General features: G+C 43.8%; 1 protein-coding gene across 4 annotated transcripts in view; it reads right to left on the bottom strand.

Annotated features, from left to right (window-relative positions):
* GALNT18 (polypeptide N-acetylgalactosaminyltransferase 18) overlaps positions 1–22,299 on the bottom strand; it is a 437,718-nt gene extending 415,419 nt beyond the window's left edge. For 2 of the 4 annotated variants that reach the window (XM_053263294.1, XM_053263303.1), the window contains exon 1: positions 21,529–22,299. In XM_053263294.1, the coding sequence (XP_053119269.1) occupies positions 21,529–21,763 (235 nt within the window). In that variant the 5' untranslated portion in view covers positions 21,764–22,299. The remainder of the gene's footprint in view (positions 1–21,528) is intronic. The other 2 variants (XM_053263289.1, XM_053263281.1) reach the window with 2 other exon arrangements.
* Positions 22,300–22,793: the final 494 nt, after the last annotated feature.

Below are 22,793 nucleotides of genomic sequence, written 5' to 3'. Positions count from 1 at the left end.
ACCATAGTATCCTTCTGGAATGTCAGAGTGCTGGGAGTGGGAGGCACTGTTTTACAGTGGTTCCGCTCCTACCTCTTGGACAGGTTCCAGATGGTGTCGACTGGAGATTGTTGCTCTGAGCAGATTATTTATCTGACCGTAAGTATGGTGTACCTCAAGGCTCCATACTCTCTCCAATGCTTTTCAACATCTACATGAAACCGCTGGGAGAGAGGGGATTTGGAGCTGGGTGTTACCAGAACGCTGATGACACCCACATCTTTTTCTCCATGTCAACTTCTTCAGGAGCTGGCATATCCTCCCTAAAGCCCTGCCTGGAAGCAGTAATGGGCTTGATGAGGGAGAATAAACTGAAGCTGAATCCAGATAAGACGGAGGTACTTATTTTGTGGGGTCAGAACTACAGAGACGATTTTGACCTACCTGTTCTAGATAGTGTCACACTTCCCCAAAAGGATCCGGTATGCAGACTGGGAGTACTTCTGGATCCACACCTCTCCCTGGTTTCTCAGGTTGAGGCGGTGGCCAGGGGTGCTTCCTATCAGCTTCGGTTGATATGCCAGCTGCACCCGTTTCTCGAGTTCAATGACCTCTGGAGGTTGGTAACCTCCAGACTTGACTTCTGTAATGTGCTCTACATGGGACTTCTGTAATGCTCTCTGCCTTTGTCCAGAAACTTCAGTTGGTTCAGAATGTGGCAGCCAGGTTGGTCTCTGGGTCATCTCGGAGAGACGACATTACTCCTTTGCTGATTTTAAAAAAAACATCTGAATACCCATCTCTTCACCCAAGCTTTCTCAGCTTTTAAAAATTTGTTGGTTTTAATTTTGTGTTTGATTTTAAATTGTTGAATTGTTTTAACTTTTTATATATGTTTTAATTGTTTTATGTTGACTACCCAGAGACGAAAGTTTGGGTGGTATATAAATTTGATAGATAGATTGATAGATAATGTTATCAAACAGAGCCAGATGCCCAGGTAATATGGGCAAGATATGCCCATCAACATGCAAGGAAAGATTCATCCTCTCTGTGGTCACTATCTGGATAATTTTTAGAAGGAACTGGACCTGTTGCTCGTGTTAATACATCAAATAACTTCAACCTTACAAGAAAGTTATCTTTCAGATCAATAGGACAACCTTCAAAGAAATGTGCTTAGTCTGAGTGTGCTGCCTTGTGAATTTACCCAGTATTAAGCATCTTAACTGTGTGTAACACTACAGTTATGCAGCCTGTTCCTATGCATGTTTACTCAAAAGTAAGTCCCAACGAGTTAAATGGCTTTTACTTGGTTCCCAGCAAGTGAGTTTAGGCCTGAAACAAACAAATCCACACTCCTTAGCACTGTTTATGCAAAAATAAATCCCATGGACCCAAATGGGATTTTCTTCCAAGTATGCATGCCTAAGATGGTATTCAGCTGTACTGAGGTCAATGGAACTTGGGATCAGGGGACAAATATCAACTATGGAAAAGCCACCTTCCGAGTTATTGTTCTTACTGCAGCTAGATAAATGAAAGCGGTTGATGGTGGTATGAGGCATCATTTCCTGTGCTTTACACATTCATTTGTTCCACCATTGTCCCTGGTTAAACAGGCTCTGCAGGCTTTCAAAGCACTAAAAATACCTGCAAAACCTGTAAAGAGAGCCAACAGAGGGGCCATTGTTGATACATACCAACATCATACTCATTGGCAAGTTAACGGACCACTACAGGGGAAGGAGAATCAGAAATCTAATATCCGTTTCCCTTTTGGCTGTTCTGCCAGCTCTTTGACCTTGGGGAGCAGTGCCAACTAGCCACAGAGCCTCACCTTGCTCCTTTGTGAAGCAGGTCAGAGAGAATGAGTCAGAAACCATCCATGATTTGGTTCTGGATGAAGGATGAAGGGGCCAACCTGGTATGTATTACAGAGACTTGGTTGGGATTTGCTAGTGGCCAAGACTGGTCCCAGCTTCTCCCTCCAGGGTACTCTGTTGAAGAGCACATATGGGGACATGAGCAGGAAGGTGGAGTGGCGGTAGTCAATAAGAACATCTCCCTTACCAGGATTCCCATTGAAGTATCTGACAATACTGAATATGTGTACTTGAGTTTAGGGACCAGAGATAGACTCGGACTTCTGTTGCTGTACCGATCACCCCGCTTCCCAACATAATCCCTAACTGAGCTGACCTACTTGGTCTCAGTTTTGGTATTGAAATCCTTGAAGTTTGTGGTAGTGGTGGTGGGACTTCAATGTTCACATTGGGACTTATCTGCTCAGGGTGGCTCAGGAGTTCATGACAACAATGGGCCTATCCCAAGTGGCCTCGGTACCAACGCATGTTGCTGTTCACATGCTTGATCCAATCTTTCATTCTGATCAGAGTGGTGATCTGTAGGTGAGGACTCCTGTGATTTCCCCATTGTCATGGATAGACCACCATCTGGTTAAGGCTGGACCCACAATCATGTCTCACCTTCACAAGGGCGAGGGCAGAGGTGCTCTTACCCCTGGACTTTGGGGCCAAAGTCCAGGGCCTCCAAACCCTCTGAGGGCCTCCAAATCCTCTTTAGTCTGTCCTGGGTGGTGCTGTCATGGTGCCATGCTGCAGGCCCGCACTGCGCTGGGCAGATGAGTGTGATTGTGACCTGTGCTGGGTGCTTTAGAGACAGAGTGAGGAAAGTGTTAAGTGGCATAAATATGCCTGTTTTATATTCTTAAATTCTTGTGAGTTCAGTTGCTGTTTGTGCCCTCAAAAACCTATATGTTAAAAAATACTGTGTGTGCCAAGGTGTGTGTTGGGGGGGATGATGCTTAACTTGAGGGTTGGGGGCTCCAGTGGGGTGGGAACCTTCAAAGGCCGTTAAGTCCAGGATCCAAAATTACCTAGGTGTGCCTCTGGGCGAGTGGCCTATTAGGATGGTTATTAGATCCAACAGGAGTTCAAGAAGCCTTGTAGGGATTTGGTGTTGTCTCTGCCGGTGATCTTGTTTAGGCCCTGTTGGAAGACTGGGAACTGCAAACTCACCAAGACAGTAGACATGTTCGATCCTAAGTGTTCTCTCCAACCTGCTTCAAAAACGGGCCCCTTGGTATACAGAAGAACTACAGGAGCTGAAGTACAAGTGGCGTACAAGTGGTATACAGAAGATCTAAGGGGGCTGAAGTGGCAAGGTAGGTGATTGGAGAGCAAGTGAAGAAAAACTCAACTCTAATCCAACAGATTACAACATAGAACACATTTGAAGATCTATGCTCAGGCAATACATGGAGCAAAGAAGCTATTCTTTTCTGCATGTATTGGGTCCACAAACTCAATTATCCACTGAGACATTTTTATTTAGTTCTGTGTGGACAAAATGTCTTCTATTTGGGCCAACTTACACTCGGTCTCCACAATTACTGATGGGGAGGTGTCCAGCAACTCCTCTTATGTGGTTAAGCTGGATCAGTTCCAGTTTATGACTCCTGAGGATGAGGACAAGCTGCTTGGAACAGTACAACCTACCACCTGTTCTCTGGACCATTGCCAGACATGGCTTATACTATCTGGCAGGGGGTCATTCTAGAAGGCCTGTTAGAGATCATAAATGCTTCTCTGAGGGAGGGCACAATGACTCCTTGCCTTAAGGAGGCAATTATTAGATCTCTTCTGAAGAAACCTGCAATGGATTCCTCAAAGTTAAGCAACTATAAGCCTGTTCTCTCTGACCTTCCATGGCTGGGCAAGGTGATTGAGAGGGTGGTGGCCTCCCAGCTCCAGACAGTTGGAGGGAACTGATTAGACTCATTTCAAACCGGCTTTTTGGGTGGGCTATAGGGTGGAGACTGCCTTGGTCAGCCTGATGGATGATCTCCAACCAGTGTTCCCTCTAACAGGGATTCCCAGATGTTGCTGACTACAACTCCCAGAATCCCCAAGCAAAAGCCATTGCTAGTTGTACTAAACAACACCTGGAAATCCCTGTTAGAGAGAACACTGTGTCCAACTGGGAACTGACAGAGGGAATGTGACTCTGTTGGTCCTTTTGGACCTCTCAGTGGCCTTCGACCATAGAATCCTTCTGGAATGTCTGAAAGGTTTGCGGGTGGGAGGCACCACCTTGCAGTGGTTCCTCTCCTACCTCCAGGCAGATTCCAGATGGTGCTGTTCTTCAAAATCTGAACTTTTGTATGGTATCCCTCAGGGCTCCATATTGTCTCCAATGTTGTTTAACATCTACATGAAATCACTGGGAGAGATCAGCAGGAGATTTGGTCGAGGGTGTTATCAATATGCTGATGACACCCAGATCTATTTCTTCATGTCAGGAGAAGGCATAACCTCCCTAAATGCCTGCCTGGAGGAGGTGATGGGCTGGATAAGGGATAACAAACTGAGGCTGAACCCAGATAAGATGGAGGTATTTATTGTTCAGGGTTGAAACTTGGAAGACGATTTTGATCTGCCAGTTCTGGATAGGGTCACACTCCCCTGGAACAAGAATGCAGTCTGGGAGTAATTCTGGAGCCACACCTCTCCCTGATGTCCCAGGTTGAAGCAGTGGCCAAAGGTGCTTTCTATCAGTTTGGCTGATACACCAGCTGCGTCTGTTTCTTTAAGTGAATGACCTCATAATGGCAGCACATATGCTGGTAACCTCTAGACTGGACTACTGCAAAGTGCTCTATGTGGGGCTGCCTTTGTATGTTGTCCAGAAACTAAAGTTGGTACAGAATGCAGTGGCCAGGTTGGTCTCTGGGTCATCTCAGATAGACCATATTACTTCTGTGTTGAAAGAGCGATGCTGGCTGCTGTTCCAGGCAAAATACAAGGTACTGGTTATTACCTTTAATGTCCTAAACAGCTTAGGCCCAGGGTATTTCAGAAAACATTTTCTTTGCCATGAGCCTCATCTCCTGTTGAGATCATCTGGAGAGGTTAGTCTGCAATTGCTACCGGCTCGTCTGGTGGCTACTGAGGCATGGACCTTCTCCGTTGCTGGCCTTGGGTTTTGGAATGCGCTCCCTGTTGAAATAAGAGCCTCCCCATCTCTGGCAACTTTTAAGAAGGCACTGAAGCCATATTTGTTCACTGAGACTATTAATTAGATTTATAGTTTTAAATGATTTTATTTCAATCATTTTTCAAAGTTTAGCTGCCAGGAGATTCGGGTTATATTGTTGCAGGAGAAAAACGGGAACAGAGCTTTCCACCCAGCAGCACCCACAGCCTAGGAGAAAGCAGCCTTTGAGCTAGCACTAGGCTATTGTGCAATATTTAAAAGCCATTTAAGCATATATTGCTAGCATTTTGACCAGCATTGAAAACAACTCTTTGCCCAACACTGTCGGCTGCTCTACATTTCTTTTTGTCCATCATTCTAACATCTGCAGCTAAACATCAGAAGTTTTTGTTCCCCCAATCATCTCTGCACAAAACAAAAATTATTTCTGTTTGAAGTATATTTAGACAAGAATTTTGCTGGTTTTGTTTTTTAATGCTAATTGCCAGAAATGTGCCAATCTGTTTTTAGCAGATGGTTTGCTACTTGATGACTCCAGGCAAAGCAGAAAAGCTTTAATCAATACAATGAAGAAAAATGTAGAGAAATTATATGCATTTTCAAAAAGAAAAAATATCACCATCAAAACATTTTCAAGGCATTGTCAAGCAGACAGAAACATATTGATATACGGTTACTGCACATGGCAGGAGAATTGTTTGACACATTATAACTACATTATTTTTCCTTTTATGCTCGTGCTATTTTTCAGGCATTGTTGTTAGCGGCAATATTTTGCTCTTTTACTTGTTTAACAACCTCATCTCACAAACACTAACTGATTTCTTTAGTTATGAAAAAAGAAGGATATGGTGTAAATGTGATAAACCATTGTGACACAGAAATTATTAAACCAAGCTACATACCTGTTTGATTGATAAAATCAAAGGTGAAGGAAGTGACCCTCCCTTTTCTGAAGGCTGCTCCAAACAATTCTTTCTATGTTCCAGTTTAGTTATCATAGCTTTCCAACTTTCCCTTTTCACACTGATAACTGCTGAGCTACCCTGTCTGTATAAGATATAGAATGCAGCACACTGCAGAGAGTTTTGTGGAACATTCTAGGGCATTCCCATGGAGTGCTGAGAAGCCTGTTTGAGGCCTCAGAGTCACTGCTGTTGAACACAGAGTAAGCTGTGAGGCCCACAAGAGTAAGCTGTGAGGCCATGGCGAGTGCACCTCCCCATTCTGGTGAGCATGACAGGTCTCTAGCCTTCCTCCAAGCACATTGCAATGTGATAGTGTTGCATGTCTGAGCTAGATATATTATTTATTATTATTATTATTTATTCAATTTCTCTACTGCCCTTCCAAAAATGGCTCAGGGCGGTGTACACAGAGAAACAACAAACAAATATTCCAAGATGTTCCTGTGCAAAGATCTACAGCCACAAAAGATAACTATTTTGGTTATATATTGCTGCTTCCCACTGGAGAAAGCAATGCCATCCGAGCTGATGGATAAGGGGTGCGGGTTTCAAGGAAGACAGGTGGGAAGAGGAGACTCTTGGAGTTGGGAGGGTAGCAAGACCCTGGAAGCCATCTTGTAGTACTGGGCTGTGCACAGCCCAGATGATTCTGTTGAACCAAGGAGTGGGGATATGCCTCTTCTGTCCTTAAGAAGGGCCAAATGGAGAACTCCAGTGGAGGTAGATACTGGGGGTCTCCATGCAGAGAAAAACAGTCTAGCAACTGATGTGCAGGGAGTTTTGGTGGACCTCGTCTCCCCTAGCCAAAAAGGACCCCCTTGTGAAACTTGTCCCAGATGGCCATAACAATAACAAGTCAGCTGGACAAGGAAAATGAGTGTTTCAAGTGGGAGAGAAAACTGCTGTCATCACAACAAGGATACTAAGATGTACCATGAGACCAACTGCGGACCTCCTTCAATGGAGGTACTGGGGTCCTACATTGTGGAGTCCCCCCATGGGCAAACCCCCAATATATACTTACATGATCATGTAGATATGTGAGCAACCGTTCCCACCCCTCTCTCCCTTCTCCCCACCCCCACTCCCAAAAAAATCAAGGTTTTAGGAAATCAGGCAACAATGCATGGCTGAACACAGGTATGTGAAGTCATCTTATTCAGAGTCAGACCATCTAGTCTAGTACTGTTTATTCTGACTGGCAACAACTCTCCAGAGTCCTAGGCAAAGATTCTTCAAGTCCTGCTACTTCAGTGTTTCCTTTTTTAACCTGGACATTAAATTATTCCCCCAGCAGCTGTTCAGATTGGTACAGTTCAACAGAAATTCCAGGGAGAACTGCTGTACATAACAGTTCAGTGTTGGAAATATTCCGAATGTGCAATACAACTAAACACAGATGGCAATACCCATACCAAAAATGATTGGTATGAATGTCATCTTTCTTACAGATTAGACCACATATTTGTTCACTAAGCACAGCTGAGGGTGGACACACAGAGACATGGCCAACAGTTCCACATGGCACACCTGCAGTCTGAAGAGGTTTTTTTATACACACACATACACACACACACACACCTCCTGCACATACAAAATCAGCAGTTCTAACTTAGACTTCTCTTCAGTGTACAAACTGTGGAAGTTCAGGAGTCTTACAAGTCCCCAAGTTGCTTAGGGCTCCAAAGCCCGCTTTAGACTAGGAAGATATCACTATTCTCTCATCATATGTATAAGCTATCAGTGGACCAGTTGGATGATATCCTCATCAGCAGTAAGTGAAGAAGAGAGGGATCCAGCCTGTTGGGGGTTTTGAAATAAAAGATTCTCTAAATTCTAGGATTAACAGAAGACTAACACAGGAATCTATAGTCATATACTAGTCCCCAGCCTGTTAAATATGTCATAGCTACATAAAAATCCTATTAGCCATTTTCTTAGCATTTATTTAATTATTTGAACTATTTTTTATCCCACTGCTCCAGTACAATACTGCTTGGGGTAGCTCTCAGACAATTTTAAAAAGATAATAGAAAACTAATTTAGTTAAAAACAAGAACCAATAAAAATCAGGTTAACATATTAAAACCTACCAGAAACTGACTAAAATGCTTCTCTAAAAAGGAAGGTCTACGTATTTCTTGAAGAATGAGGTGTATGATGAAACTCATCAGGGAGGGCATTCCAAAGCCAGGGGCCACCAATAAAAAGGTCCTCTCTCTGCTCCCCACCAGCAGGATCTCAGTCAATGGTGAGGCTGCAAGCATGGCCTGAGAACAGAGGGTGCTGGTAGGTTAATATGGGCATAGTGTGTGTCTGTCCTCCCTTTTGGAAAGGATGACTTTATTGGGATACAGCCTGCCTTTTTTCCATGGTGAAACTCAAAGTGGAATGTGTGTGGTTTCCAAGTGGTCTCCCTGTTCTCAAATGCTTTGGAGAAAAAGGTCTTTCCTTTCCTAATGAGATTGTGCCAGCCAAACATGCCTGAGGAGGGTATTCCAAAACCAGGGTGCCACCACTGAAAAGGTTATCTGAAGGTGGAGATTTCCAGAGGAGGATCTCCAACCTAGATCTTATATTCTGGGCGAGTTCATATGGGAGGATATAATACCTAGGTCCCATGCCTTTGAGATCTCATCAGAGGTGGTGAGCTGGTCTTGCACTGTCTACAAGATATTCCCCTTAGGGGATGGGGCTACAGCTCAATGGTAGAGCATCTGTCTTGCATGCAGACGGTTCCAGGTTCATCCCTGGCATCTCCAGGTAGGATGGGGAGTCACTCCCATCTGAAATCTTGGAGAGCCGCTGCTAGTCAATGTAGACAAAAATGAGCTAGATGGATCAATGGTCTGACTCTGTATATGGCAGCTTCCTGTGTTCTTATGTTCCCTTTATTTAGAGCTTTAAAGATCAGAACCAGATTGTGTCCAGAAACACACTAGGAGCCACTGAAGCTCTTTATTTTAGCCTTCTCAAACATGAGGGGAGGAATGTGGGCATGTATGCTTCCCCCAACCCCACCACATCTGGCACAACATTTCATCACCATTTAACTACATAAGTGTGGGTAAAGTACTACCATTTTAACTGCATGTTGAGGGGCAGCTCATACAAACTGCCCACCAGCACAATTAAGAGGCATTAAGATGATCCATCAGAAGGTGGGGGGACATGTGAAGATCCACATGCTTCCCCCACTCATTTGAGGGGACCGACAGATGTATCATCCAATCTCATCCAGTGTATTCCAAATCCAACAGTGTAACAAAACTTTCAAATGTAGCTCTTTTAGAAGTGGACAGAATATTTCTTCATTGGTATTGAAAACAACTTTACTGGTAGTTACTGTGCTTTTAAATTCTGCTAATGGACAGTGGCTGGCCACTTCCCACATCCATGTCATCCCTCCCCAGTGCAGAGGAAGTAGTGGCATGAGAAACAGCCATATTGTAGATTTCACCCACAGGAGCTCAGCATTCCTGTATTATCAAAGAGACAGAGAAAGAGAAAGTTCCCTCGATACTAAAGGTGGTATAGTAATGTGCCATAACAAGGAATTCTCAACATCATCATACAGCCGATACTTCCCACAGTTCTTTGGGAATAGCTATGACAGTGAATGCAGTTTCAAACTGTTTGAAATATATATTATAGTTGTGTCTTAACATTACTCTGAATCATTGCTCTAGACATAAACGTGCACTAGGTGAATCATTAGGAAATAATGTCTATCTCTGGAGAAAAGGGGTGGTAAAAAGCAAGCAGTGTTGCCACCTTTGGAACCAACCCCTCTGGCTGTCCATTTGAGAGCAATTTGATCTGCAGCAATTAGCCAGCAATCATATTTAGCTCCTTGCCATGAATGGCTTCACCTGCTGATTTCTGCAAATCAAATCTCAGTTAAAGGCACAGAACTAGACAGTTTTCCTGGACAGTGGTCAAAATTTGTTCATTTAGACACAAGAGTATTAGAACTTATTCTGCATGAAAATCTCATGTATGCACTCTTTGAATATGCTGGTAGGAATTCCTGGGCAAAGAGTAGAAAAAGAGTAGAAAGATCTTAGAAAGTTGCACTGTGCTTATATCAGGAGACCAAAGCAAATAGTTTTCATACTAGATAATTATAGGTGGGCGTTATAATCTGAACATTACAGGCATGTTCTTCTCTAATGCATGGTTAGAGCCCCAAGGACACTGTTGTGCTAAAAAAATGAGAAAATTCTTTTGTGCTGAGATTACAAAACTTCTCTCAAGTCTATGGCAAGTTATGACTTGATGAATCGGATGAAAAGCTTCAAAGCATGTGAGCTTCCCCATGAAACTAGGGCCAGGTGATTCATTGTTCTAGTCTGATGATTCATAGAAGACGTCTTGTGATATTGTCGTTAAAGGCATGGTAGAGTATAGGAAATACATTCTGAGGTCAAACACACACACACACACACACACACACACACCTCTATAATATAAAGCTACTTGGGCCTCTGACTGACTGGCAAAACTCCCAGACCAAAAAGACTGAAATATGAAGTTTTCGCAGATAGGTTTCAGACCTTGCCCAGACTAAAAGGAACACAAAAACCCTCAAACCCCGCAAAAAAATTAAGTTCCTAGAAAATGCGGGAAGACTCTCCCTTTGGAAAAGCAAGGGTTAGGATTAGCATGAGGGTTAGTGTTGACATCAGGGGTACAGTTAGGGTCGAGGTACAGGTCAGGGTAGGACTGGCATGGGCATCATGGGTAGGGTGGAAACAAACTTTGGCAGTTTTCTCGGGTACTTTTACATACAGAAAATTTTGACTATGTGTAGAAGATTGCCATTGGTGGTGGGTTTCCTAATAGTCTGTTGATTGTTGTATTCAGAAAAATAGAGAACTACAAACTTTGTGTTCTCTTCTGTTTTTATTTCCATTGATCAGATTTATGAATTTAAACAGTACAAAAATCACTACACATTTTATTTAGCATATTTATATACTGCCCCAAGCTCATGTCTCTGGGCAATTTACAACAATAATTAAAACAATGTAAACACAGTAACAGATTCTATAAATTGAATTAAAAGCCTGGATGAATCAATGTGTTCACAGCCCTTTCAAATATTGTCACAAATGGGGAGGCTCTTATTTCAGCAGGGAGTGCATTCCAAAGCCTCAGGGCAGCAATGGAGAAAGCCTGTCCCCGATGAGCCACCAGATGAGCTGGTGACAACTGCAGATTAATCTCCCTGAATGATTTCAATAGATGGTCAGCTCAAAATTGAGAAGACTCTCTCTCTTAAACAGCCTAAGCTGTTTAAGGCTTTTATCGGTCATAACTAGCACTTTGTATTTGGTACAGGAAGGAACATATTGGTTGCCAGTGCAACATGGTATAATATGGTCTCTCCAAGATTATAGGTGTAACAATCTCTTCAAGATGATGCAGAGACCAACCTGGCTGCCACATTTTGTACCAGCTGCAGTTTCCAGACTAATATAAAGGCAGCCCACATAGAGTGAATTGCAGTAGTCGCCTCTAGAAGTTACTAGTATACGCACTACTGTTCTGAGGTTCTGTTTATACACAGCTGGCTTATCAGCCAAAGCAGATGAAAAGCACTTCTGGCCACTGCTTCAGTCTGAAACACAAGAAAGAGGTTTGGATCCAGAAGCACTCTCAGACTGTGTACCTGTTCCTTCTGGGGGAGTGTAACCCCATGCATGACAGGCAGATCAAAGTCATCTCCTGAGTTCCAACCCTGCACAATAAGAAGTACCTCAATTTTATTTGGATTCAGTCTCAGTTTTTTTATTTCTCATCCAGCCCATTACCGCTTCCAGGAAATCATTTAGGGAGGTTATGCCGCTGCCTAATGACACCGACATGGAGAAATCAATTTGAATATCAGCATACTGGCAACACCCTGTACCAAGTCTCCTGATGCTTTCTCCCAGCAGTTTCATGTAGGCGTTAAAAAGCATTCGAAAGCATGTAGAGCCTTATGGAGTTCCACACATAAGCTCTTGTTTTGAAGAGCAACAGTGTCCAAGTGACACCATCTGGAATCTGCCCAAGAGGTAGAACAAAAAAAAAATTATATACTGCTTTTCATCAAATGTTTCCAAAGCAGTTTACATTAATAAATAAATAAGATAGATCCCTGTCCCCAAAGGGCTCATTATCTAAAAAGAAACGTAAGATATAGACACCAGCAGCAGTCACTGGAGGTACTGTGCTGGGGGTGGATAGAGCCTGTTACACTCCTCCTACTAAATAAGGAGAACCACCACATTAAAGATGTGTCCGCCCAGTTAGCAGAGCCACTGCAAAGCAGTGCCCCTGGCCCATTTCCTCAGACAATCCAGAAGAATCAATCAGGGTCAATGGTATCAAGAGCTGCCGAGAGATCCAAAGGGACCAACAGAGTCACACCTCCTCTGTTGATTCCTAGTTGGAGATCATCCATCAGGCCAACCAAGGCAGTCCCCACCCCATAGCCTGCCCAAAAGCCAGTCTGTAATGTGTTTAATCAGTTTCATCCAAAAGTTCTAGAGCCGAGAGGCCACCACACTCAGTTACCTTGCCCAACCATGGAAGGTTGAAGACAGGCCTATAATTGCTTAACTCTGAGGGGGTCCAGTGCAGTCTTCTTCAAAAGAGGTCAAATAACTGCCTTTTTAATTCAGGAAGGCATTCTGCCCTCCCTCCAGTATGCATTTATGATGTCTGTTAGGCCCCCTTCTAATAACCTCTTTACCAGATAGTATAAGCCATGTCATACAAGGGACTTGTTATTGTATCCAAGTGTCTTCCTCTGCCGCATTTCCAAGCCTAGTCTTTTGGATGGTTTTGTTACTTTCGTGTAGCGCATGCCCATCTTCCCATGTTCTGCCCAACAACTTCCTTGGGCAACTTTAGTGCATTCTGAAGATTGCCACAGATGGATCTTTTAAATTAATTTATATTCAGTGAAGGAACACTGAATATCTGAAGCTATTAAAGTTATAAGGCAGCTATACATCTACATATATTTTTAGTGGCATACTGTATTCCTACACTGTTATGGCATTATTGCAATCTGCACAGTGCTTATTACCTAATTTGGATGTCGCTTAATCAAAAGGTACCCCCCCCCCCACACACACACACACAGAGGCACTCTTACTCCTGGACTTCGGGGCTGAAGTCCAGGGCCTCCACACCCACTGGATCCCTCCAAATCATCTTTATTCTGTCCTGGATGGTGTGGTTTGTGCCAAGAACCTACATGTTTAAAAAAATGCTTAACTTGTATGGGGGCAGGGGGCAGCAGAAGGGTTCCAAAGGCCTTTAGGTCCAGGCTCCAAAATTACTTAGGTGCACCTCTCCCCACAGACTGTACAGGACTGAGTGGGGGGGAGTGGTGAAACCAACCACTGTGGCAGTTGCCACTTCAGGAGGAAAATTTGTAGTATCTTATCAATAAGTACCACAGACCAACGTTCTCCAAGTTGGGAGATTTCCCCACGTCACCAGGGGAGGCTCTGAAGACAAGATACTGGAAAGAGGTGGCAGTTGCTACATGATATTTTTTTCAGAACAGACCTAGCAAGGCCTGTGTATGGAAAGTGTTCACTTAACATGTTATTATAAGGGGCAAAGGGTCTCTGGAGAAATATAAAGATTAGAAAATCAAGACAGAAATATTGTAGGGACATCAAAGGGTGTTGCCCAACATACTGCCTTGCATTACCAATATATGTAACAAAAAGTTACTACTTACTCCTCTTATATGCTTTTCAAACAAAAATGTTCTCAAAGACATTTACAAAGAAATATAACTAAATGGTTCCCTGCCCCCCGCAAAGGGCTCCCAGTCCAAAACAAAACACAAGGTAAACACCAGCAACTGTCACTGGAGCACTGCTGTGCTAGGATTGAATGGGGCCAGGTGCTTCTCACCACTCCCTATCTGCGAAATATTAGCAAATCAGCACTTGGAGTAGTGCCTTTTTGCTTAGTTTGCAGTGGAACTTAAGGTCACTTGTGTTAAAGAACAAAACAGCAAGACTTACTTGCCCAATTTTATTTTCTTCTGAGATATAAATCACAACATATCTTCAGGAAACACTAGGAAGGAAAGGAGTTACTAGGACCCATCCAAATAAGATAAGCATTTATGAGCAAACTTCCAAGTACTGTTTAATAGGTTTTATGTTGTCATGTTCTAACAAGACTCGTTTCAAATTTCACTGCATAACAGACAGACTTCTTCCTTTCCAAGGATTTCTTCCTTGACTTCAGAGGCTCAAGTAGAGATTAAAGATCTTGGGGCTTAGGTGGGGGGGGTGGGGGGGAAGCAGGCTGGCTGAGGAGAATCTCTTTTTCATGGTTCACTCTGAAGCCCAAAAGTGAAACACAGGGAATTTGCAGGGCAACCATAAATTGGTTTTCTTCTTTAAAATGTGGTCTGTAATATTGTAGAGTTCAAATATAACTTCTCACTAATTTAAAGTATATTTGCAATAATTGTTTAAATTAAGAACTTGAGATTTACTGTTTTACTTCATAGATGTACCAAACTGCCAATGGCATTTTATGTTCTTAAAATGAAAAATAGCATTTTCGTTTCTAAATGAAGGCATGGCTGAGGCAAAGGTAAGCATACTTAAAACACAGTTCTTCTTTCAATAGAAGAAAGCTAAGCATGCAGTTTTTCTTCCATTCAGTCCTTTGGGCTTTAAGGTGCTCACCTTTGCCTGGATTGTGCTCCAAGTACACTTTTCTTCACATTTGTTTATCTGAAGCTTTCCAAAGAAGAGAAAAATATAGTTGGTATGTGGCCATAGCATTTCTAGAAGTTTACTTCTTTGGAGTATTCAGAAGTTATCCCCATTATTGAAAGTGCTAACTCAGGAAGCAGTCTTCATTTGCAATCCTCAAGTCCTGTTAGAAGAGAAACCTTTAAACTGTACAGGATAACAACTGAGGGCAAAAAAACAGAACAAGATTTGCAGCACACATGGAACAGTTTTCCAGTACACGTGTTAGAAAGGGCATTACCAGAGCCATCCAGAGCTAGGATGGATATATTTACATTGCAACAATAACCACAGATCGCCACACCTATACTTCAGAACTGCTTAAGCAGCTTCTCCTTCACAGCTATTGTTCACAATACTTCATACTCACCGTTTGTTATCTGCCTAGGACAAAGTTGTGGTTATTTTAACTCATGCTTTAATTACTATGCTCCTTTGCAGGGATGGTAGAATGATCACCTGCCTTGGATACAGAGGCATTTCAAATTCAATTTCCAGCTCTGTGTTGGAAATCACTGACATTTTGCTTAACACAATATTAATTAACCTTCGTTCTTTAGAGTACATGGTCTGATAATAAAGCACAGTGCAGAAAGTGACAAGTTTGACACATGCATTCCTTAGTCATAACAACCCCCTTGCAAAATACATAAAGCTATCACTTTCAACCTCCATCTCCAGATGTACACAAAAACCTATCAACAGGCAATATGTCCATTCGCTTGCAAGCTCTGCAGGATGTTATTGCTTCTTACAGCAAAGAGTGTTTTGGTTTAGAAGCTATGACTCCCAGAAACAAAATCCAATTTGCTATTTAGCTATGTTTGAATAGTATTCAGTCCTCCACTGCTACATGCAAATCACAAGAGACAACACTATCATCATGGTTACCGAGCCCTGAAGTCTTCACATCAGTCTGAGGCTGACAGAGTTGGAAGTATTTATTCAGAGAGGGAGCTGAACCCACATGATGCATGTTCCCTGAACAAGAACACCCATATTCACCTCAGATGAAAAGAATATTACAACAAAGCCATTTCAGGTAAAATATCTATTCCACCCATGATAAGTTTCAAGGACCTCATGTGCTCAAATAGCACTGTCTTTCATAGAAGTGACCATTGGGACCTTTGTGCTGGGGGAGTGAGCTTGCCCCACCCAGCCTGTAGGAAGCATGAAGCAACTGGGTGGGGTTTAGGGCTCAGGAGGGAGGGCTAGCAGACCAATTGTGGCACTTCTCTGCCTTCCTCACCATTTGTGATGTGTCTGCATTTCTGTTCTCCATGAAGGCAGGATGGGTCCTTTCTGGTTGCCCTTTGGTGGGCCAAGTAGGATTTTTTGTTTCTCAACTAATTGGTTGTGTTGGAGAGTTTTCTCACCTACTCCATTCTGTCCTTTTTAGTTGGCTGTAGGCAAAAATTAACAGGATAAAGACAGAATGGGAGAGATTTAGGGATGGGTTCTATCCAGTGAGCATCTTTGAAATAGGGGACACACAGCCAGTCCATGATGGATTGGCAGCATGAGGGCTATGCTTGGGGACTCCTACAACTTCAGTAGCACTGCTTACCTCAAAGGTCGAACAAGCTGGCAGAGATGCATCATCCATGAGTGAGGAATCCACTGAGTGAGGGTGGGGGGTTGAGGGGTTGACAAGGAGCAGGGACCATTAAGCCTCTGTTCCTATGTTGTAAGCCAAGGTATGATTACCCAAGTAGGCTTGGTGTGAGGCTGCCAGTCAGATGCCGACTTGAGATAGTACCCAACCGTCTGCAGTTCATAGAGTAATTAGGGATGCGCATGAAGCATTTCATGTACGTCAGGGGTGTGTGTGTGTGTGGAGAGTGGTCACATTAACAGGAGGGAGGCAGGTCTTAACTGCCCCTCCGTTGCAACTCTGCCACACATACCCCACTGAAGCACTGTTTGTATTAAGCAGCCGGGCTCTTTGTTTGGAAAAGGCATGCTGCCTGGCTGTGTTTTGCAAGAAGTTCCCTGTTCCCAGCAGCCTGTGAGCAGCATTGGGAAGGAAATCACATCTGGGCATGTGCAGATGCCATCTTAAGTGCCAGACGCTATTTCCTTCCTGACAAGCAGTGAGACACTGGGACAGCAGCGGGAGGAGGGACAGAAACAGAAGGGCAGGTAAGACCTGCCTTCCTTTGGTTAAAGTGACCACTCTCCTCCACCACCCCAGATGCATTTCATGAACATCTCTAGTAGTTATATTTTCAGAGAAGTGGCCCTTTCACCCATAAGACAGCCTTTAGCACATTCAGATACCCTTCATTTCTTTCCTTCCTCACCTGCTTTGTTTTTTCTCTCCCTTCCTTTGATCCACATGATTACTACAACATAAAAACTGTCCTGTTGGATAAACACCATAAGGTCCATCTATCTCCAACAGATGTCTGGCCAAGAAAGCTCTCATGCAAGACCCCCAGTTTCAGATGCTCAGGGTCATGGAGCATCCTCTGAGATGGAAGTTCCATTCTTACCTATTACGGCTACTATAAGCTTTAATATTCATAACTTGAACTAATTCTTTTCTATGCTAGTGGCCATCAAAACATCCATTTGTACTTCCAGTTGTTTGTACTGAACTTGTTACAATTTCTGTTTCATTATTATCATGAATTTTGCCAAACTTAATTCCATCCCAAAGATATAGTTTGCCCATATCTATACACACTAAAGCCCTAGTTCTGGAATTCAGTACCGCAGGGGACAGGAACCATCCTTTTCTCACAAGTTGTAATAGTACAGATTTCAGTAGGTTCCTACTTCTAGGGAGTGCTCAGGAGTCTTCTAGTTACTGATGCTGTTGAATTTGAATTTTGCATCAGAATTTGGGATTTTGACACCCTCCAAAAGTTACCTTGAACATTTGGCTTTCATTCTCTAAATCTAGATCTCTTCAGCATCAGCATGCAGCTATTCAGAAGTCTGGCAGATGCAATTTCATGCCAAATCAATGTTGTGTTCTCATTTGATATTCTTGCAATTGCTAGCTACATTTTCCTGCCTTTTACTCATAACTCTCATTGTCTGGCAAAGCACTATGTATTTAAACAGTCAGCAGCAATTGTGTGTATAATTTCACTTTGGGTTCCTGCACAAGGTATCTGACAAGTCTCGATAATTCCCTTCTGCAATACTTTAACTTTTTATAGGACAATGAAGTAATCCAATAAAGAACATGTTTTTCTAAGTGGAAGAAGATTTTCACCTTTCATGGAAAGAGTTTCTGGCTGAGTGTATACATGCAACAGAATAAAACAGTAGAATGGATTGCACCACTTTATACTGCAAGAGGGAAATACCACTTTTGAATCTTCCACTGTGGAAAAGAAAGCCTTCCAACAAACACAAGGCTAGCAGAGCCTAGTCCTTTGCCTATCCTACTTTTTTTTTTTAATCTGCTGCAGGGAGTTTTTTTTAACATAGGTGGGCATTCAAACATGCTACTCCTACCTTATTCTGAAATGGTGCATTCCACCACCTCATTCTTCTGCATGTGAAGACATGCTCAAGAATACTACCTGGTGTCTGCCTGTTCTTTTAAGTGTTCAAAGCATTTCACATCCATTAGTTCTGCAGTCCTTACAACCACCATACTAAGCCTGCCAGAAAGGCTTCAGACATGTATTTGCTAAATAACCATGCAGAGGCTACTATCTACCCACCTACAGTAATACAGTGTTAATATAAAATAGCCTAACTGGGGAGGCTGAAACTCAAAGACTGCCACTTGCTTATAGCCCCCTTGGCAAGTTCATGGCAAAGAAGGGGATATTCCAACTCACTTTCTTAGCCTATATTAGCTCTCATTACTTAATGTGATCTAGACAAATCACTTTAAATGCAACAGTTACTTTATGTTCAAATGTATTTCACAATTCCCTCAGACATCTTTTGAAGAGAAGTTACTATAGAGAAACAAGAAGTCACTGTGGCTAAAACAGTGTAAAATTGCTTCTCTGTAAACAGATCCCAAACTGCTGCAGTTTTTGCAGCTCAAGCTCATCCATTTGTGAATGCTGCCACCCCCATACTTACTTGAAGGTAAGTTGCAATACTAGTCCTAATACAGGTATTATTTCACTGACCCATATGGTTTGTATTCAGCAGTCGTTCTCTTTGCCCTGATAAGTGACTGGCTTGTACAGTCAAACAAATTTAGTCTCAAAATAGCAACAGTTCTTTTAACATCTCTTGAGAGTTCCAGACCTACTAGGAGAGATCCTTTAAGCGCCTTAACTTTTCACATGCAAAGCTTATGTTCTCCACTGAGCCCCTTCATACTAACACCACAAACCGTGACTTTGCAAATTGATTGTGCTGATGCAATTATTTAGGATGGGGCATCAGACCTTGCACTGGAAGAAAGCCTAGTACAACCATGTTTCCGGACCCACCAAGATTCTAGTGAGCTTGGGCAGTTCACATTTTTTACTTCTTTAAATATCTTTGCCCCGATGTATACAACATCTCATTAGTATATTACCACTACAACAAGGCTATTTCTCCTAAAAACAAAACAGGATTTCAAAGAGACCTAGGCAATACAGAGGAAGTTTAGAACTGGAAGACATCAACATCACCCTGCCTCCTGAGAGGAAGCTTATTAACTTATTACCTTGCCTATGAAAAGCGTACATAGAGAAGAAATGTGCATCATCAGGGGTCAAGAAATGTTGATTCAGTTCACCAGCCAGACAAAATATTTTACTCATCAGATGTTTTCTCAAGCTGTATTGGTATATTAGTTGTCAGGAGCTTTTGTACTTGTCAAACATCATTTTTCACTCATTACAGACTAGCAGGACCAGTAGATTTCCTGAGCCCTGTGCATTGTACATTGAAATATATTGTACATGTGTGCCTCTATAAAGAAAACACAACACCATGCAAATTAGTAAGACCTTGTAATGCCAACATTATACACAGAAATCCAGCATGCATAAATACACTGTGAGAGTTTCAGGTCTTCTTGATTAAGTACGTTTTTCTTGTTCCAATAGTCTAGTGGGGCAGGGCGGGGGGAGAGACATAGGAAGCTGCCATATACACTGAATCAGACCACTGGTCCATCTAGCTCAGTATTGTCTACACAGACTGCCAGCAGCTTAGAAGATCTGTTTGTTAGTTGCAGAAAAACCAAGAATTTATATTAGGTTGGGACAAGGAAGCAGGAGGGGAGCTGGATAGCACAGGACACCTGCCCAAGTGGAATTGATGGAGTTACCAGACAGAATAAGAAAAGTTCCCTTAGCACAGAGACTATCATATCAAAATTCCAGAGCTTATAATAGACATCTTCCCCTCACAGACATGGGCATCTGATTTCCAAGCCTTATACAGACCAAATAACTGCAAAGAATCCCCTTTCCTCCAAAGCTGGCAATCTAAAGCATTGGGCTCCAAAGGCATAATGGGATCTGTTCAAGACTGCCCAGGGCTTTCCCCTCCAGCAAGTTTACAGAGAAACTCCCCCAGCAATCCTTTAACCCTTTCTTAACCACATCGTCTAATTCAATTGAGATGTTCTTCCCCCTTCCCCATCAAAACCTTAGCAGGATATATTTAGTGCAAAAAAGAAAGATGCTACCATACATTTTGGAGCAGGTTGAGATGGAGTATCATGGTAATGAAATCATTTTAGCTACCCAGCTTTCCACCCACAGTCCCTTACGCAGCAAAAATGCAGAACAAATTAATATTACAAGGATTAAGATAATCTCAGATTACGTTCCCCACTGGCTACCAGAATGTCAGGTGCAAAGAAAATAAATTCAGTCAACCTACAGAGAATACTTAACACAGCTAGGCCAGGGCTTGGCTGGTGGAGAGCAAGTGATAGTGCAAGCCTTAAAAGAAAGAGCGGGGAGGGGGGGGGACACCTAGGCAGATTCTAACCAGGTGCAACAGAAGGAAAGAGAAATCTCTGGGGTCTCACTGCCTGGTGCTCCCACCCAGAAGCGAACACAACAAGAAGCTCACAGCAGGTTTCTTACAGCAAAGGCCACAGAGAGCAGAGCGCCCACCCCACTCGCTTAGACGATGCTGCTCCCGGACCGCTGCTGTGTGGGGTTAACGCGCCAGCCCCAGGATCTGAATCCTGGCCGCTCAGGGAAGCTCGCCAACATCTTCCCAGCCAGCCTCGTGCGAGAATCCCAAGCTGCCTGCCTCCACAAAGCTCCAGGTTGACACAGGCTCCGGTGGCGGAGGCTCTGGGAGGACATCAGCCACATTTAACTACTTCGCGGTCACCGGCTCTCGGGGGAGGGCAATCACGCCATCAGCAGCGAGCAGTTTCCAGGAGCCCCCTGCCGCTCGCTCGTCCACCCAAAGCGGCTTCTAGTCCGGTTGGAAATAAATATATAACCATCAACCCAACGAGGCGTCGCTCCGCCGCGCCAACTTGCGAGCTCCGGCGACGGCGCTGCAAGGCGGACAAGCCAGCCGCTGCGGCCGCCAGCCCCTCTCCTCCTTCCTCCAGCCCGGCCGGCGGCTTCTCAGGCAGAGGAGGAAGTCAGGAAGGAACTTTCGCCTGGCCAAGAAGTCGGGCTTAACAAAGCCCCCGATTCTTCTGCTGAATGGGTCTCTCCACTTCCCCCACCACGCCGCCCCACGGCGGCAGGAATCTGACCTCAAAAACACACGCGATAAAAATAAACAGCATGCAACGCCCAGCGATAGAAGGGAAACAGGAGAGCTGTAGAAGCAGCACCGGGTTGGGGGGTGGGAGGAAAGGAGAAAGAGAGAAGAAATACCTTGTATGTGCTGCTTGATGACATTTTCCAAGTGGTCCAGCCTTTCTATAATCCTTAAAGTGTCCCCTTTGTCTTCCTCTAACTTTTTCTCAGAGATGGGCTCCTGCACTTTCACATAGACAGTGGCAATGTAGTTGGTTACCCAGCCCACGTAGAGCAAGCAGATGATGTTAGTCATTCCACTCAAGATCACGCAGGTGGACACTAAAGTTTTGGTTTTCCTGGTGCAAACCATGCTGAAATCCCTCCATATAGCTCCACGGAAACCCTGTGGTCCGGTACCAAAAGAGAGGGTGGAAAAATGCAATAAGGAAATCTGTATTTATATTTTTTAAAAAAATATTCTTTTCCTCCCTCTCTGCGAGAATTGGAGACCGCAACTCAAGTCAGCGAGTTTCCAAACAACACGCGAACTGTGCTGCGGCTGAGGAACATCTCTGCAGCCTACCAATCAGAAACGGCGAGGAGAGCGTTGGTTGCCTGCTTAAGGCTCCTGCCTTTAAGAGCAGAGAAGAAGAGCAAAGCTTAAACTTCTTATCCAGAGCCGCAGCGACAACGAGCCACAAGCCCCGTCCGCCTCCAGGCTAGGCTGCTGAGTTATGGAGGACTCGCGCTGGACCACAAGCGAAGAAAGAGATGCGGAGTCAGGTGCTCAAGTGTTGCAAAACTTTCTTCTCCTCGCCGCCGCTTCCCACAGAGCTCAGCAGCCACAGCTCCAAAGCCAGCCCTTGGAAGCCGCAAACTGGCGAGTCGGGTGTGTGCGGCTGCGGATTGACACGCCCTTCTACCAATAAATGAGAGGCTCCAGCCCAGAGTTTGTGGGTATTACCAATCATTCGACCAACAGGGACGTAGGAGGGGCAGAGCTTCGTCAGAGGCCCACCTGCTATGCATTCACTCACTCTCTCGTCAGACGCGCGCATACGCGGTCGCGAATGTGTGTTGGCGATTCTCAGGGTCGCTTCTGCACAGTAGGGAGTTTATTTCCATATGGTTGCTAAAGTTACGTTTGTGCTCTGAGGACTGAGATGAAAATAAAAGGCTTCGTTTACTTCCTTTCTCGATTTCGTCGAGATTATACTGCCAAGTTGCCGCTCTTTCCCCCAAGTGTTTATCATCACGGTCTGCGTGACTAGGTCAAGCAGGTAGCTCGAAGCAAATAAGGCGATTATTGCTCGGCCTTCTCTTCAGATCTCTCTTCAGCTAGAACCTCATCACGGATATGTTACCGCTGGGACAAAGGCAAGGCAATCCCGTTGGCTGCT

The sequence above is a fragment of the Hemicordylus capensis genome, chromosome 1 (genome assembly GCF_027244095.1).
Source record: "Hemicordylus capensis ecotype Gifberg chromosome 1, rHemCap1.1.pri, whole genome shotgun sequence".
In the NCBI taxonomy this organism is placed as follows: Eukaryota; Metazoa; Chordata; class Lepidosauria; order Squamata; family Cordylidae; genus Hemicordylus; species Hemicordylus capensis.
This window is presented reverse-complemented; position numbering and strand designations above follow the sequence as displayed.